This window comes from Protopterus annectens, chromosome 9.part0 (genome assembly GCF_019279795.1).
Source record: "Protopterus annectens isolate FY-2018-M chromosome 9.part0, PAN1.0, whole genome shotgun sequence".
NCBI lineage: Eukaryota > Metazoa > Chordata > Ceratodontiformes > Protopteridae > Protopterus > Protopterus annectens.
In genome coordinates this window covers 866,942,363-866,962,188 of record NC_056743.1, presented here as the reverse complement: position 1 = coordinate 866,962,188, position 19,826 = coordinate 866,942,363, and the positions used below count along the sequence as shown (strand labels likewise).

The following is a 19,826-nucleotide window of genomic DNA, read 5'->3' as shown; positions in this document are numbered from 1 at the left end:
TTTAGTCAGAGGAAATGTTAGATATGCAAACTGCTGAAAAGGAAATGAAATAAAGTGATGGAATATCATTTAAAATATGAACAAATGGCACAGAAACAGGCTGAACTTAAGGAGAAGTTGCACACGGATAACTTTAGGTTTACCTCGGTACTAGATCAAACTTAATGGAGGGGATTGTGTAGACTGAGAACATGCCTCAGTACATTGACTGGACTTTCTACTGATTATATTAAAATAGAGCGAGTACACAGAGAAAATTTTCCCAGTTTGAAACAAAGCGTAGCCAAAAACTGTACTGATTAAACTACAGTCTTATCAACTAAGGGGGGGGGGGGGTCTTTCTTTTTTGTGCAGAATTTCACAATTTTTTAAAGGCTGGAGACATGAGGGCTTATGTGGATAATGACTTTTCATCACAAACAATAACTGTAGAAATGCTTTTCTTTATGTAAGACTTGTCAGAGAAATGAAACTTTTCCGTGCTTTACTTTGAACCTTCTATCCACTTGGATTAAAAGCCTACACAAACCCTCAACAAGCACAAGATGGACTGGCAAGGAGAATGTAGCATGGGCACATAAAACCAGCCATCAGGTTAGAAAAAGTAAATACTTGACAGTTTAAGGGAGAGATTTTCCAAATGTTCCTGATTTTCAGAATAAACTGAGTGAAGCAACATAGGTGGCACAGTTTCAAAAAAGTTGCTTACTGTAGAAAATTCATTAGAAACATTAAATGAGGAGGCTATTAAAAAAATAATAAGTTTATAATAGCAAAGGATACAGTAAATGTGAGTTGCATTACAGGGTTGTTTAGAATTACCTGATTTGAATGGATTGTTTAGGCCTACACAGTTGAGGCTCATATAAGTAACGCAAGCAGAAGATTGTAAGTCATAGTGGAGAGGGATTGTGAAATTTAGGGAAGTTTGAGAAATAAGGAAAGTAGAATTTTGGATGCAGATTCATAAGGCAAATGACAAATGTACAGAATGTTATATTCATAAAGTTGTAGAAAATATTCTAAGAACTAAGTTGCATGGAAATGGAGAGAAAAGGTTTTGCCAATAGGGATGACTGCAAGTCTGGGTGTAGAAAATATAGGCATGACAAAGCTGTAATTTACTGGACAGAATGGCAATGGAACCAAGGTACTGAGAATAAATAGAGATGGAAAGGTAATAGTGTGGAATGAGGCCAAGCAGAAGTTTGGGCTGCAGGTTAGAGACTGCACTCTCTACCAGGGATTGATATTGGAGTGTAGTCAAAGATAAGGGATGGGGATTGCTATTTGCAAGACAAGTTGTGTTTGAGTATTTAGTAGCCTAGAACAGAAGCTGCTGTTAAAATGGATAATTAGTAAAGCATATCAAATTTTTCAAAATAACTATAAGAATCAAAGACGGTTAAAAAGATTGGTAAGAGACTGGAAAGTGATTTACAAAGAAACAGTAGGGGACAGCTATATAGGTCTCGAGTGTGCAACAAAGTCCAGAAGGTTTAGGATTTTTGTTTAGAAGTGATTGCATAGGTATTTTTATACTCCAAGCAGGCTTAATAATTTTTTCCTTTGCTAGGTAGCATTGAATGTGTTTTGGGAGTGTAACAAGTTGGCAGATTTTAAATGTTCTCTACAGAGTACTCTCAAAAATGTTGGAGAAGCAAATTGCTCTAACTGGGAAATGAATCTTTTGAGCTGGGACACAGGCTCTGAATTGGCTAACCATAGTACGGCCCAGCTAAGTTTAGTGATACTGTCAGTTAGTAGAAGTATGGAAATTAAAATATAAATCAACTTACTGAAATTTAGAATATTTTAAAAGAGGTAAAATAAATGGTGTTGAGATCTTGGAAGGAGCAAATTACATGGAAATAAAATTTGTGGCAAAAGTACATGCAGAATAATGTTCAGGAGCAAGGCTGAGCTAAGGGAATTTGAAACTGAGCAATTTATGTAGTGTTGAGTTGAATAATCATTAAAAAGAAAATATAAATGTATTGTATAATACAGGAATATGACAAATGTTATTGTGGTTTGTTTTCTTTTCCATTACTGTATGTGTGCGTGTGACTTAAGTGATAATTTAATAAAGATGTTTAAAAAATGCATTCTGAATGACGCCTTAAACCCATTGAAATCAGTAAGTACTAGAGAGAAATGAACTACTTGATTAATGAAAGTAAAAATGTTTAACCAAATGGTGGGGGACTTATAATGCATGCTTTCTGATAAGTCCTTGCTTTCAAATGGCAGACTGTGTGTGTTGCTGTGAATAAAGGTACTGTGACAGTGCAGAAGGGAGGGGGAGAGAAGTAAATGAATGAAAAAGAAAACCAGTGTATTATGTAATGGAAACCAATAGACTGTGTTATAAAGTTCTGATGACGCGCACTATGTATATAAAATTAATAACAGAAGTATGTCGATTTAAAATGGATTAAATATCGGGATTCACAAAAATAATGCACTAGAAAACTGAATGAGGGAAATTTGTAATGGAAGAGGTCCCTTGATAAAACTAAAATGTAAAATATGTACACTGAAAATATGTACAAACCATTCAGATCTATAACTATTGGTGAGAAAGTATCTACTGCATTTCATTTTATTGTCATATTGGTTGTCAGGTTTCAGAGTGAAGTCTGTACACTGGCACGGTTGCAGTGCTCTTGGAAGGTAATTTACCTTCCTTAACGAGATATGCTAGACTGCAAGAGGGGCAGCCATTGTGTATTGATAGGAAAGCCTGATCTTTTAAAAATAACTATAGTGTCTAAAATGTTTACTGGCTGTCTAGCAACACAAAAGTAGAGGGACAGATTTAGAAATAAAATGCTGCAGGGGGAAAAAGAGCAGATCAGTGAATTGTAATAGCCGATCAGATGTCTGTCTTTGTCTGACTCAGCATGTGGTACATTGTGTCCAGTCTGGTCTGACCTTCGTGCCTTGTACTAGAGTATTGCACCAGAAAGTTCTGACTCCTCCCCTACCCACGATTCCCTGTCTCCTGCCTGAATTACCCCAGATCTTGTTTGCTGCCTGTCTAACCAGACATGTTTCTGCATTCTGTTTGCACAATAAGTGAAGTTCTTTGACCCTTTCCTCCTCCTCCTTTAGCTCAATACTTGAATTTATTTCCCTTTAATATTTAGTATTTAGTTTTAATATTTAGTAGCAGGTTATTAGGTTTATTATTGTAAGCTTATAGAATTTTCTAATTACTTCTTACTGTTCATAGTATGATAGGTTTAGCTGTAATATAGCTATATATATATATATATATATATATATATATATATATATATATATATATATATATATATATATATATATATATATATATATATATATATATATATATATATATATATATATATATATATATATATATATATATATATATATATATGTATATATATATATATATATATATGTATATATATATATATATATATATATATATATATATATATATATATATATATATATATATATATATATATATATATATATATATATATATATATATATATATATATATATATATATATATATATATATATATATGTATATATATATATATATATGTATATGTATATATATATATATATATATATATATATATATATATATATGTATATATATATATATATATATATATGTATATATATATATATGTATATATATGTATATATATATATATATATGTATATATATATAATCTCTAGAGGGGGGAGAGAAAGGGACCATATACATTGTTGTTCTTTTCTAGTAATAGTTATAGATTAGTTCACTTTGTTGCTAATGTTCTAAGTCTTCAAACCCTTTTCTCATGTTGGAAAAGTCTTCAGGAGTTAGTTTTCCTTCTGTGGGCATAAGGTTCTGCCTCAAGACCCACACTTGCTTTCTGTGTATTAAGCCTTGCCACCTGCAGAACACCTGCAGTATTTGTGCTGCTTTTGGCACAAGGGCTATCCAGAGAAGGATTGAAAATCTTATTCTGAAAGGACTTTCTGCCACCTTAGGCAGGGTCCAAAATGCATTCAGATCTGAAGGCACCCACCACCTCTTATTCTGCTGACAAGTTGAGAGAAAGACAGAGGAGTATAAAGAGAAATAGTCTGTAAAAGGACAAGAAGGGATATACAAAGCTAAGAAAACATCTCCGGATCAGAGTGCTGGTTCAGGTCTGGCACCTAAGCTGTTGAGGCAGTCAGACCAAACTTCCTCCCCAAAAACTTTCACCATGACCAGTCAGCCCCATCTTCACTCCCTGATTCTTCAGAAGCTTCCATCGAGGCCTACATCAGTAGCTTCTTCAGGATTTGGTTGGTCTACTAGAAATCAGCAACCATATGATGAAGTTTGAGGACACATTTAGCTGGGAGTCTTCCTGACTCCATCCCCTAGGAGAGGACTGGGATCAGACCCTTCAACACTGACCATACTTGTTCCAATGCTGTCTCTCTTTTTGGAGCCAATGCTTGTATGTTGCATCAAGAGAAACTAGCACAGATGTTGCCATGCACCATCATGCCTGGCCATGTTATGCGATTTCATGGAAAGCTTTAAGACGTCCTTCATAAATGCCCCGATGATGAAGTGAAAGAAACGCTTACTAGGAGTGAAGAGGACAGAGTAAGACCTTGTCTGATGGTAGGGATCCATTTCTTTTACTCCTTAAAGATCCTTTTCCAGGAATGAGAGGAGGCTGGAAGATGTGGTTCAAGAAATCCCAAGGCTTTCACCATGACACGCCTGGGGATAAACCTCCCTAAGTTAGAGGAGGAGCCTGCATACCTCTCAGCTCTACGAATTTTCTCAGAATGCCCAGATTTTTGTCATATTTTTAGTCATTTCCTCATAAAATTTGTGATTTTTCTGGCAAATCACTGAGGATTGAAGTCACTAAATAATGACATACGTTTGAGTTTGTCTTTATATTCTTTGGAAGATGCATGCCTGTAAAAATCTAGTTATTTTAGCAACTTTCTAAGTTTGTAAGAGCAATATTTAAAATCTGTCCCTACTTTTGGTCCTTTGTCGTCGTCGCCCCCCCCCCCCCCCATTATTTTAAGCTTTGTCCAGATTTCTTGTGCTAAGAGGCTAAGAGCTATGGGAGGAGGCAATGTCACAGGACATTGCCAACGAGGCAGAGGCAGTCCACAAAAATCAAAGTTTCTGTAGGCTGTTCACTGAGAAATTTTATCAGCGTACCTGAACATTTGCCCACCTGCTGCACTCTGGAGGCAGTCAGGAGATGCTTTTCCTTGCACCCTGTAGCCTGGCAAACAATAACTTCCAGTTCATAGGTGTTCAGTATTGTCACCAGAGGTTATATGATGCCATTTGTAGATTCACCAAGAGCAAGACTAAAGATTCCAGGTACTCCACCCAATTGATTGGAATTGGCAGAAAGAGATATTTCAAAATTGCTAAACAAGAGTCCTCAAACCTCTCCACACCAAGACCAGCTAGGAGCCAGAGTCTGTTCAAAGTTATTTTTAGTTCCAAAGAAGACAGGGGACCTCAGACCAATACTGGATTCCAGAAACCTAAATCAGTTTGTCAAGCAGACAAAGTTCAGATGGTTACGGTACAGTCAATTCTTCCTCTTTTGAGGAAGGATGATTGAATGTGCTCTGTTGATCTTCAGAATGCCTACTATCCTATCAAGATCCAGATGCTATTTAGGAGATTCCATTGTTTCCAGCTGGGAGCCAATCACTGTCGGTTCAGAGCATTGCCATTCAGTCTCACCACAGCCCTATGGGTGTTCACCAAGATAATGGCAATCGTATCATCTTCTCTCCAGCTACAAGTGAGCAAAGTCTTCTTGTATTTAGGTGATTGGCTTCTAACTGCTACTTCCAAGGATCTACTACTACAATATCAGTCAGCCCTGCTATCCCTGGCAGCTCAGTTGGGAATATCAGTGAACTTCCACAAAAGCAACCCCTTTCCCTAGTCAGAGCATAAAATTAATATGCTGCCAAATAGACACAGCACATCAGATCGCACAGCTTACCCTGGCAAGAGTCAAATTTTTAAGGTCTGTAGCTCAAGTATTACAATGCTCTCAACCTCGAGCAAGACTTATTCTGTGACTCTTAGGACTGATGGTGTCTATCACTGTGGTCCCTTTGGCCAGATATCACACAAGAGTTCTACAGTGGACACTAGCAGAACACTGGGCTCAGAAACTTCAACCTCTTCAAAACAGTATCCATCTGATGCAGGTGTGCAAGAATCCTATACAATTGTGGATTATGCCCCAGACAGTAGTTCAGGGTAGATCCTTCTGTCCTTCTACTCCCAAAGCCACAGTCACCATGGATACGTCTGTTCTAGGATGGTCATCAACACAGGCCAAACTTCACATCAGTGTGCTGGAGTTGAGAGCAGTCTTCCTAATGTTGCAGACTTTTCTGGGCCTTATACCGAAGGATCTGATCACCATCCACTTGGACAACATGTTGGTGGTTTGGTACAGCAACAAACAAGGTGGAACATGCTCATACCCTCTTTGCTGAGAAGCCATGAGAGTTTGGCAGTGGGTGATGTCTTCAAACTGCCTTTAGTGGCAATGCACATACCTGGGACGTCCAATATTCTGGCGGACAAATTGAGCAAAACTGTATTGCCTCATGAGTGGTCTCTTAACAGAACAGTGGCAATGAAGATTTTCAGCCACTGGGGTCAACCTTGCCACAACGTTTTTGCCTCTTACCTCAACAAGAAATGCAGAAGTTACTTTGTCTTCATCTCGCTACAAGGAGAGTCACTGATGGATGCTGTAGTCCATTTTTGGTCCCCGGTCTCCTTTACACTTCTCAACCAATTCCCCTCATCAGCAACTTCATTCAAAAAACAATGGGATATAAAACCAGTGTAATCCTCATTGCCACTTTTGGCCTTGGTAGGTATGACTCCCCTTTCTTTGGCCTCATCTGCTGCACCCTGGATCCCATCCTGAATCTCCTAAGTCACCCATCCAAGTTACCTCTACTGGCCCTGCAACTAACTGCATGGTTTCCCCAACTTTAAAAATTGCCAGAGATGCCAGGCTTTCTGTCCCAGTTGTCCATGTAATCTTTTCCTCTCAGAGGGATTCAACCAAGATGATTTGCAAAAGTAAATGGAAGCTTTTTTCTTTATGGATCTCTTCAATGGAATCAGTCCCTTTTTCAGCCCTTTTACCAGCAGTTTAGGAGTTTTTCTGTGCTTTTTATGCAGGCTCTAGTTACGTTACAATCAAAGTCCAGATTGCCACCATTTCAAACTTTCACATAGGATATAATGGTGCCTGTATTGCTTCTCTTAAGGTGACAAAGGTTTTTCTTAGAGGAACATTCTTGAGACCCCTGTTTCATGATCCACTCTCTCCTTAGGATATTACAATTTTACTTCAGTCCATAACCCAAAAACCTTTTGAACCTGACACTTCATCAGATCTGAAGTTCCTTTCATGAAAAACTATCTTTTTGTTTGCCATTACATTAGCAAAATGTGTGCTGGAATTGCGAACACTTTCATGCATGTCACATTTCTTATTTTTCATAAGAACAGGGTTTCACTGTGGACATTATCTGCTCCTTCCTTCCCAAGATGGCCTCAGTCTAGCCTGAACTAACAAATTGACTTTTTCAAACTTTGATGACAAAGGAGAGTATACCCTACATAGTTTAGATATCCATATGCAGCTCAGGTTCTATCTACACCATACTAAGGGCTTCTGAAAGTCAGACCAGTTGTTTGTATCCTTTTCCAAGACAAAGCATGGACACATGTTTCTAAAGGTACACTTTAAAAATGGCTAGCAGATTGCATTTCCTTTTATTATAAGTCAGAATGTCTGTCCTTGCACTCTAAACCCAAGTCTCATTCTACCAGAGTGACAGAAACTTCAACAGCATTTGCAAATAAATGCCTATCAGTGATACGTGCTGTAGCATCTTGGTCTACAACCCATGTTTGTATCTCATAAGTTAGATGTGAGGTCCGGACTCTCATATTTTGGCTGTGCTATACTCTGGGAATGTCTTTCCCTCTGTCCACCCAGGTCCCTTTTGGGGTACCTTGGGTATCTGTCCCACTTGTTGAATCAGACAAAAATAGACAGCATTGGAAATGAAAGTTATGTACTTACCATGACGTTAGGTCTGTGTTATCTTATTTTTGTTTGATTCAGCTCCCTTCCCTCCTCCCTCCTCTTTCAAATTGTGATTTTCTTGTTCTAGGGATTGACCAAATCTTGTCTGGACCTTGTCTGTTTATTGTTGTACTTTTCACTGTAATGGATTTCCTCAGTAGTCTGTCCTTTTTTCCATTATTTCTTACATTATTTATGACCAGTTGGAATCGGTCAGCAAACTTGATCTGAGGTAATTCAGGCAGGAGAAGGGAATTGTGGGTAGGGGAGGAGTGAGCCCTTGGATGCAGTACTCCAGTATAAGGCACTGAGGTTGGGTCTGATATCCCACATGTTGAACCAGCCGGAAATAAAACACAGATCAAGTGTTATGGTAAGTGCATAACTTTTGACCAACACAATTTAAATGATAGCATTTGAAAACAACTATACATGACTGTTGGCTCTTGGATGCAGTACTCCAGTATAAGGCGCCAAGGTTGCATCTGATATCCCATATGTTGAACCAGACTTAAGTAAAACACAGATCAAATGTTATGGTAAGTGCATAACTTTTGACCCAACAGAATTTAAATGATAGCATTTGAAAACAACTATACATGACTGTTTGCATACAGTGTCAGCTCTGTGGGTTTACAAAAATATTTATATAGCTAATTTACTGTTTTTGGCTAAGCATGACATTTTAATGTTTTAATAAGAGATCAGGTTTAGTCAGGACAATACTGCAAAAAAGTTATGGAGCACAAAAGTGATAAAACCGGATTATGAAGGAGCAGTTTGTAAAAGACTTACAAAGAATGCAAGTTAAGAATAAAACAGTCTTAATGAGGACACAGTCTGACTGATCAGGGGTTGGAGTGTAAATGCAGTTATTGATTAAAAAAAGGCAAGGTACCAATCAATGTTTACAGTAACAATGCAAAGTAATAAAATCAAAGGAGATTCTGAATCATGGAAAACAAGAAACTTTTATAAAGGAAAGTGGGAAGGATAGTTTCTCTGCTAGAAGAGGAGAATGAAAGAAAGGGTGCTTTGGTATTAATTGAAAAGGGTAAAAAGTGAGAGGAAACGAACAATCAGCAAGAATGATTTATGGTGGTGAAGGGGAGTTGGCAGGATGTAAGAATTACAATGGCTGCACTGTATATTCCATACAAACAACTGAAGCAGTAAATGGTTAAAAAAATCTTTGAAGTGACCCCCCCCAACCACATGTGCAAAAAATGGGGGAAAAGGGTTGTGGATGGATATTATGCATTCACACACACTCGCGTCCTAGCATCTCTATAACCAAGCAGGTGTTTTTCCCAGGTAGACTTTTCACTTTATTCATAATTAGTAAAATATAAACTATTTTGCAATTCTTGAATAAAGTCACAAGTTTATACTGAAGAAAACTGTATGAATTACTTTGCCAGCTTGTAGTGGTGCCATGATTTTTTGACATTTTGATTTTGTAACCGTGTACTGCTTCATTTCTTTGTATGGTTTATTTTCGTGTTCTGGAGGTGACTGTCCTTATCCCTTCTTGCAGTGGAACTGAATATTTGAATCTTACAAGTGATTTATTATTGTCTTGCAATTTATATCCACCAAAAGTAGTGAGATGAGATATAAAGTGGTATTATGAGAAAGGTTGCAGCCTTTTATGAAAGATGTATGATAGTAGCAGGAGCTTGGAACTATAGCTGTCAACCCGTTAGCATAAAAATAATGGGAAGACAAAGCCCCACAGATAGGGACAAATTTTAAATACTGCTCTTGTAGATTTAAAAAGTTGCTTGAATAAAAGGTCTTGTTACTACAGATTTTCTAAAGGATGTAAAGTCTGAAACTCAATTGCCTGTCAAAGTCAGTTGTCACTGATTTGCCACAAAAATCCAGAAAACCACAAATTTTATGAGGAATAGACTAAAAATGTGAGGCAAAAATCTGGACATTCTGTGAAAATCTGGACAGTTGAGAAGTATGCTTGGACCACAATAGAAGATGAGATGTCTCTGGAAAGTCAGGATTCTGTAGAATTACCAGCAAAGGGAAGATGCTTGGAGAAATACATGCATGTGTTTTGGATTATTAATGCAATGAAAATAAGACGGAGTGAAGTTGAATTTGCTCCTTTTCTGTGAAATATGGTTCCTGGCTAGATTAGGTAGATGTTACATATCAGTAACATGGCCCAAACCATGAGCACGTGTCCAGTGTTGGTGTCAGTCCAAGATTAAGTTTTGTAAGAAGTGAAAGTATGTTGTGATAGGGATTGCACAGCATGCCACACTGAAAAAAATGTTACAGTGAAGTATTTACATTGCTCAAAAAAGGTATCTTCTGATCAGGTTTGAATCTGTTAGCACAACTCATTTTGATTTGTATAAGGTTCAGAGGTGACTAGGTCACATTTGCTAATTGCCAGGTATCTTCTGGCATATAGTTGGTACCTCTTTGAAGTGGTGTTATTCAGGAAAATAGACAAGTACAGCAAAGAAATGTAGATTAACAGTTTTCTAGACATAAATCAACAATTAAGTAATGTGGGACTGTGTGTACTTTCTGATGTTGGCTAATGAAAATGGTGCTGATGAATTCATTGTCTTGTTGGAGTCTTTTTCCCATGGATTATTCAAAATTAATAAACTTTTGTAGCAACAGATTTTAACTATCCATGGCATAACCAGTATTTCCACCTGAAGTAATTTCATGTGTTCTGTGACTGTGCCAGTACTTCTGGATCGCTTTGCAGTTTTGATGTAATGACTCCTGGTATTTTAATAGAATGTTTGCATTCCTGTTGTGGGATTTTGGCAACAGTTCTTGACTGGTTCTGTTCTTACCTGTTTAACCATACTTCTTTGCCATGCCACCTTCATTGTCACATTCTAGTTTGGACTCTTTATTATTCACTATGCAAGTGCTCTCCTTGAGAGGTCTACTGAGGGATTTTAGTGTACCCTGTTATGCAGATGACAGACAAATATACTACATTAATCAAGATGAGATGGTGTATTAACTCCCTGGCTGTTTTGAAACCATACACATACGTGACATAGTGAAGTTCATTGCAAACTGAACGCTGCAAAGACCAAGGCCTTGTATGTTAATGTAACTGAATGATTCTGTTGCCCCCCCCCCCACACACACACACACACACACAAATTCTATATGAGCAAAACAAACTTGAATTTAACCATGAGGTATGTTTTCTAAGAATTATTGTAGACTCTCAACTGACATTTCGAGAACAGGTGCCAGCTGTAGTGTAGTCATCTTGTTTTCATGTGAGAAATATCTCCAGCATTAAGAACCTAGTATCTCAAGCTGATAACTTGATTGTTCATACATTAGTCTCTTCTTGATTGGATTACTGCAGTGCTCTTTACCTGGGACTGTGTAACACTGAACAGGACCACCTACAGGTGGTGCAGAACTTGTTAGCAAGGCTGTTTATGGGTACCTCTCATTACCAGCACTTTACACCTGTTTTGCTGTGCCTTCATTGGCTCCCCATCCACTGTAAGATCATCTTTAAAATCTTAGTGTTGGTCTGTTTTGTCCATTCATAAATCGAATCCTTGTTACCTGAAGTGGCTTATCATGCCGTACTATCCCAGCCAGTTTTGTGTTCAGCCTCTGAGGGGCTGTTGGCAGTTCGATGAGTGAATTTAGAAACTTGAGGTTTGAATTTAGAAACTTGAGGTTTTCATTCATTTTTATTATCACGCTCCTTTCCCATGTAACTTGCTACCTCAGTGGTTCTGGGACTGCCCACACTAGCTGACATCAGGCAGGCCTTAAAATCTTATTTATTTGAACTGGTTTATGATGATGATTGTTGAAGTTGCAAGACTTTTTTATTTATTCTTTTTGTGTTTTATGATTGTACTTCTGTTTTTATTCTGATGGCATTTTGGGTACAACAATTTAAATTGAACTTTAACTTGAATAAGGCCGTACATCTGCTAGTCATTTTTACTACACCTAAAAAGACATTGCTAAGATGTATGTCGACAGCTCAGACGTTTGTTTTGAAAGAACCAAAGACATAAAAAAAGTCTGAATTTTGGTCCTTTTCAGGAAGGGTAGACAAGGCGTGCCAGTGGTCAAACAATACCGTAAAATGCCTAGTCCACTGTGTTTTACTTTGTTGCCGTTATAATAAACAATAATCTGCACAATTAGAATGCATTCCACTTGAAGTGCAGCCATTTCAACTTTAGTAATGCCTTGCCAAGGACACATTTAAAGATATGACTGGGCCTACATCCATGCATTTTGTAAACACTACATGCTAGATGCTTAGTGTAGAAACTAGCAGGCTTTAGTAGAAGAATACTGTACAGAATCCTGTATTTGCTGTCTGTCACTGTGGGAATAGTAATCCAGAAGGTTTTTTTTTTTTTTATTATGGACTTTTTTTTTTCTAACACTTGCAGAAATCTAAGAAGAAGAAAATTAGAAGAGTTGTATGAGGTGACTGCCATAACTTTAGCAGTTTAATGGAAATAGTCTGCAGCTTTTTGTTTGTTCTTCCACCATTCCCCTAGTTTGGCCATGGATTTGTTTTTGTGCTTTATGCTTTTGTGTGCAGTATCTGCTCTCTCTTAGTAGAGAAACAGTAGCACAGTTGATATTACCCTCATGCACTCATACAGTCAGCTAATTTAAACATCTGTTGGATGTTGTCTGATATTTTGATAGGTTTTTTAATGTATTTGTATGTTAGAGTTGGATGAGTTCACATTTTCAACCATGGCCTGGACCTCGAGCAAGGGTATAAACAACTGATAAGAGAGTTCAAAGCAGGCAGTCAACCAGCACGATCTTTGGTGATAGGAAACTGATGTACTTTGAGAAAACCCAAGTGGACATGAGGAGAACATGACATGATGACTGTACACAGTATTCAAAGCTTAGGATTTTACTACAGACCATCAAGCTATGAGAGACGGCTGTTAAAAACAGTAAAGTAGTATGATAGTGGTGAGTGCAAGCCAATTTATTCAGTTGCTATAGGTGCCTGGTCCTTAGATTTCCTATATGTTGTATACCTCATATATCTATTCTTTTCCAAGCTCTGCTCTGTGGAAGAATATGTTTTCTGTGTAAAAATACAGAAGCAGCTCAAGAAGCCTTAACCACATTCATATGAGTAGTTATTGTTTGCAGGTTGGAACTCTCCTTAATAATGAAATGCTTATATGACGTGAGCCAACAGAATCATTTTTGCCAGTGTTAAAAGGAAATATTTTACCAAGAAGAAGGCCAAAAGATTCTTCATAGTTTTCATTTGGATACTAAAATATTTCCTTTTAATAGCACCTGTATGTTCGCATTTTGCTACGTACTAGTAGCAATAGTGAATGGTTTTGTACCTTGTCAAAAAGCTGCCTTTGATCATCAATATCTGCAGGTAAAGGCTGTATTTTACAGTACAGGATCAAAACATTGTCACAACATTTGAGATCAGGTTTGAATCTGTTAGCTCAGCTCATTTTGAATTGTATAATGTTCAGAGGTGACTAGATCATTTTTGATAAGACTATAACTTCTCTCAGTACCTCTTTATATTTTGGTCTTTCCCAGAAGTGTTCTAGATTGACTCTGTTGAGGTCAGATAGCATGTCCTCCTTGCAGTAATCATGACATATAAAAATATACTATTTAATTTATTGATGTAATTTGACTTGCTAAGACAAGTGAGCAGGAATAAAAAATATCTGGATGGTTTGATAAGTACAAAAGGTATGTTTGATCCACTCAAGGAAAAGGTCTTGTGCAAAGCTGTGCACATTATCATTTTTTTCTGTTGGTTAGAACACAGTTTCATAATACAAACATAACAGTACGAAAGTGCGCCATTATAAGGCAGCAGTTAAAATCAAGTTGCAATTTGTCTTCCCAGAGTAGTGAACACATCTGAAATGTGACTACTATGGATGTACTGTTTAGTGGCTGTTTTCACAGACTTTTCCAGGTCCATTCCGTTGCCTGAGCTGTAATGCTTTGCCCTCCTTGATCAAGGGAAGATGCTGTGTCCTTGTGTGTGCAATCCTTGTTTGTGTTAAATCTTGTTGCCCATGCTGTGATATTCAGATTATTCTTTACTAGGCTTCAGTATTAATGTCCACTCAGTAACCAACCTCCTCAGTTTGAGTCGGGGTGGCAGCAGTGAAAAATCAAAAAACTCAATTTTTTTCAGACAAAAAATTAGCAAATTTATCTTAATTTTGTTTATTAGATGGAGACACTGAAAATCGTGTTAAAATCAGAGTAACTAGAATTAAGCCAGGCAGCGCCCTGCAGAAAGAAATGAAGGTGAGAGAAATGAGCGGTGAGGAACCTCATCTCCGGCAAATTGAGAAAGTGGTTAAAGAGCAGCTGGAAAAATCTGGACTGAAAGCCGAAGGTAATGAGCTGCTGATTCACTGATTGCAAAGTGATTGCTTCCCTCAAAGCTGAACAAATGGTAGACTGTAGAGTTTGCCTTTTGCTACGCTTTCTCATTCTCATTTGTCGTTTGCCAGCAGGATTTCTTAGTTGAGTTGTCTACCCCATCACCAACACGTAGTATTGGTGATGAGTACAGCAGTAAATGGTTCGCAAACTGAAAATTTTGAACCAATTCTTATTTAATGTCTGGCTGGTATAGTAGTATTTATTGCAACTGAGGCCACTCTTTTATTGGCTTTAGTAATATGCCTCTCAAATGAGTCTGTGTTAGAACGGAACACGAGAGTGGGATGGTAAGAGGACAAACTGAAATTGAATTGACACTTGGATTTTTAAAGTGTGGTGACTCCCAACTAAATGCTTTGTACCGAAATAACATGACATTCTCCCTGTTAACCTTGTATGGCTGCCTAAATAGATAAAGATGCCTGGAAAGGATTGTGTTTTTGTTTTATGCTGCTGTTTTTATTATTTTAACCTGGTAAGCTTACTAGATCCAAATGCCTGTTTTCACTGTGTCCGAAGTGCACTTGTCTGGTTAAGTAATTTATTCAGAACTGTATAATATGCAAGTGAAGACTGAGGGAATTCAACCCAAGACTTCAAGATGATGTTTTTATTCCCAGTTCATAACCTTGCCTCTTGCTACTGTACTACTAGAGAACAACACCCTTTTGCAGTTATTTGGGCTGATCAATAATAACTTCGAAGAATGAGGATTCTCCTTCATCTTATTCAGTACTTTTAAGTGATCATTTATTTCCTAGTAAAAGAGTATTTTCCAAAAGGTATGAGATCTTATTACTACCTTCAGTTTCTCAGTAAATTAGGTAGTATTGTGTTTCCTGCAGATGTACTTTACTTGCAGTCCATTGTCTTTCATTACTGCATCATGGTTGTCATAAAAGATGTTATCCAGGGAATTGTTATAGCTAGGCTTGTATAGGCCCTAGGGCCAATAGCCTAGTACCAACCTATGAACTAATATCAGTGATTAGTGACTTTCAGGTTGTTAGTCTCCTTGTATGGAAGCTGGTGTAGAGCTTATCCTGTTATTTCTGGAATGTTGTGCTGGAAGTAAACAAGTCGAAGTAGCCATGCACCTTTAAAGTCAAGTAGTGTGGGCACCACTTTTTAAGGTATTCAAGTCTTCCCTTTCCTCTCAGAAGCACGCAGTGCTACTGTTTGAGAAGTAGGGCTCCTTTCAGGGATGGCTATAGAGATCTTGGTGTTTGTCCTGGCATTCTTTCTCAAGCAAGAGCATTCTTCCCGTAGCCCTGTGATAATTCTTTGACTGTGGTAAGGTCCCACTGGGCTTTCATGAGCAGTTCTGTTTCCATTTGGTAGAACTGATATGCAGGATATAGTTTATTTACCCCAACTGCTTAGGACCTGGTTTACAGTTCCTGGCATGGTTGCATTTATCTGCCAGTGCAGACACAGGCCTTTCATTGAAGACTGTTGCACCAGTATTACAAGTGGATTTCCTTTTTCCTTGTCAGTCCTACTTTTTTTTTTTTTTTTTAAGTATCTGTGCCCACCCTCCATGTTGCATGGAGAAAATTGGTCTTGTACAGCAGTGACCCTAGTAGTAGATGTCAGTGTGCTACTCTCTTAAAATGTGGACTTTTGTTCTGTCTGTTGCATTTTTTAAAATGTCTGTATTAAACCACCATTTAAACAATGACATATGTATACACAAACATGCATACATTAATAGAAAAGAAAAAAAAAAACATTGTAACTTTTTTACGTAAATGTAATGTGTATATTTTGTTTTTAATATTTATCGTTTACTCCAGCATTAAGGAAATTTCTCAAGTTCTGCTTTCCCCTTAAACCTCACTCCTCTACCTGAAGATTGTGTACTGTTCCCACAAATTGCATCTGTTTATTTGTAATTTACTATTCCTATTTTCTAATAATCTCGCCTCCAGTTTTTATCTCCTTTACAGTATTCAGTTGGTTTAGATTTTGATTTTCGTTTCTTACTAATTGCTTGTTTGGCAGACAGTTGCATTAAACTTAGTAAGGCTTTAGTTTGTCTAGGTAGTTCAGATCCTTTGCCCCAACTCCAAATAATACTTTACTTGGTTACAGAAATCTGCTCCCCCACCAATTCTGAGAAAGTATGCTAGGGAATTTTTTAAATCTGCCAATCCCTTACATTTCCAAAAAAACATGTGCCCATTTACTTCTCGTTCCCATCACACCTGCAGCATTTGTTATCTACCACAGGGAAATATTGTTTAAAATCTTCCTTGTGGTATAAAAATAACTATGCAAACACTTCTTTGTTACATACTTTGAGGATGTGATGACCCACCACTGGACCAGTAATTAAGGAGCCTCAATCCTGACCACTGGCAACAGTGGGGGACATACACTGGGAGGATGACAAGCACACACACAGCATTTCCAAATGCATCTCTTTGCATTGAGTGCAATTTCCCTTAAGAGCACATAGAGACCGCAGTCCGGAGGATGGTTTCTCCCTCTTTCTCCAGATCCCTAGTAAGACTCCCCACTGACACAGCTATAGAGTTGAGATCTCAGCTGAGTGGCCAAGCCAAGACCTCCAGCACCCTCTCTGTCTAACCAGTTCTTTGTGTCCCTGCCCAAGTAGCTGACACACACACACCTCTGGGAAAGGCTGTCACATGTTTACTAGCTATGCTTCCTTTTGCCTAGACTAATAAGATAATTACCACTGCCACCAGTCACCTCTTATCAGGTATTTCAAAGCCCTTAATAAAGGGTGTCAAATCTTACTGTGTAATATTAACACAGATGGTAGTTTGAGCAAGGCTATTAGGAGTGGGCCACACAGTTTCACCAAATAAATATGGAAGTACTCTCAAAACATAAATATCTCTACACAGATCAGCCACAATGAAAAGTTTAAATATATTTAATAACAAAAGAACAAGAGAATACTAAATATATATTCACAGTGACATCAGAGTTCAAAACCACAGGAAATATGTAAAACATTGCAGGACAGTCTCAAATAAGTAAATAAAAATATGTAAACTAAGCTTCACTATATTACTGACCAAATCTAAGAGAATTACTGTAACCTAAGAACTTAAAAATAGAGCAAAGGTAGATGTGGTGAATGGATCTTCTAATTGTTAGATCCAAGATAGAGTACAGAATGCTCTGTCTCACAAAGAGACTTCTCAAATTAATATCGCAAATATTACTGCTGGGATAGCTTGCAGAATGACATCACTTGTCACCTGACTCTAGTTCCCAGGCGAAACCCCCCACTGCTGGAAGCTGGCATTATTAACATCTACTTGTGAAATACATAGACCTCAGATCTTTGACAGATGCTGGAAGTGCATTCTTTCATGCTTTCAAGGCTAGTAATTAATTCATTATAAAGACAATGCAAAAAGCTTCTCAGCACAGACTTAGTGTCCCTAGCTGCAGTGAAATCTGAAAGATACCCTCTTTTATGGCCGAGCCATAAAGTCATTTCATTGGTTATTTTTTCTGAAGTTAACCTCCTGTATTCCAGTTTCCACTGTTAAAATATATACATTTAGACAGTTAAAATAGTGCATGTACTTTTCTGTTTTCTTCCAGTAGGGCGCACTGCGGATGCATTTCAAACAAACACTTTATGAAATTCCTTTTCAACATGTATGTCTGTACAGACCAGTTGGATATACACATAACATACAGTTCTAATACAGTTGTGACACAAGCATCTTATATAAATCATGTTGATATTCTCAGATGACATAATTATTTACAAAATTCCAGATAGCTGTGCTGTCAGTTTCTCCCTTCATCACAGGGGACTTACAGATAGCCTTTTCAAAGCTTTTAACTACTGTACGTTTTCATGTTGCAAGCCATTTATCTCATTGTCCAGATTTATAAGTAGTTTTCTTCATCTGCTTCTTTCTTTTCCATAAATTAAAAATTGAATTATTAATTAGCTGTATGAGTGTGTGTCTTTCAGTTGTTTAGGGCTCATACCATTCCCTATAAAGTCTTATAAGAAGTGTGAATATGGTAAGCAGATCATACATTGAGATTTTTGTCTGTGGTGGTTTTCTTTTTGTAGGGGAAGGCTGTTACTACAGTACTGTAGCCTGTGGGCCCTGCCTGAAATGTGGTACTAAAGCTTAGGAGGGTTAGGACAGTAGAAACTCATCTTTAACAGAAACTGAATGTGACAGAGAAGCTCAAAATGCAAGGACTGTTGTGTATAAGCAGATTAGTATCACAATTTGGGAATACAAAGTTAATCCCCCCAGACCATCAAAGTTGAGCCTTCTGCAGCACCCAATTCAAATAGAAATTAAATTATGTGAAATGGAATATGCTTAGAATCATAAGTGCAGTGAGGGAAAGAAATGGCCTCACTTTTTTGCCACATAAACCTTCAAAGGCCAGATTAAAAACTCAAGCACAGCGTATTACCTTGGGTGTCTGTTTATTTTGAAGTTCATAGGTGTGTACTAGGCTAATGGCCCTGGGGCCTTTACAAGCCTAGCCATAGGATTTACCCTGGCATAGTGCTGCCCGACCTTAGTTCCCAGTGCCTCTGTCGAGTAGAGCCGCTGGAGTTATCCCCAGGGTGAATTTTCTGTTTCCCATCTACTCATCAAGATTTCTCTTGAAGAGGGTCAGCGAGGTGCTCTGCTTGACATGTATGAGAAGTCTGTTCCATAGCATTGGCAGTCCCTGGGGTTATGAACCTGTCCCTCCAGCATGTACTGTTAATTGTGGTAATGAGGTTGAGGTCTCTGGAGCGTGTGGTGTGGAGGGATTGGGATTTCTTTAGATGTAACATTTCTAACAGAGCTGGATCAGACATGGCTTTGTAAGTCAAGCAGAGATCGCTTCTAAGTAGGTGTTATGAGACCGAGAATAGTTGGAGTTTTTTTGTGTCTGTCCATATAGGACAAGTGTTTAAGGCCTAGAATCCTCTTTGTGAGGTATTTTTGCAGCCTCTCCAGTTGTTGCAGGTGTCTAGTGAGGTACATGTTAAATGTGGCATTGTACTCAATGATTGGCCTAATGAGGGAAGAGTAGAGGGAGACTGACCTCTTTCTTCCTGGATGCAAAACCCTTAGTAATGAGATGTACCACATAGAAGGACTTTCTGACCACAGTGGCAATGTGGTGATCAAAAGAGAGGTTGCTGTCAACATGTGTTCCCAGATCTCTTATAATGCCGTCAGTGTTCAGTGGACTACCATCA

At 37.9% G+C, this 19,826-nt stretch overlaps 1 protein-coding gene across 2 annotated transcripts in view; it reads left to right on the top strand.

Moving 5' to 3' along the window:
* OS9 (OS9 endoplasmic reticulum lectin) overlaps positions 1-19,826 on the top strand; it is a 1,402,051-nt gene that overhangs the window by 1,175,711 nt on the left and 206,514 nt on the right. Inside the window, exon 13 of one of the 2 annotated variants that reach the window (XM_044083590.1) lies at positions 14,391-14,558. The exons of the other annotated variant lie outside the window; for it this stretch is intronic. Within the exon in view, the coding sequence (XP_043939525.1) occupies positions 14,391-14,558 (168 nt within the window). The remainder of the gene's footprint in view (positions 1-14,390; positions 14,559-19,826) is intronic. 2 annotated transcript variants of the gene reach the window in all.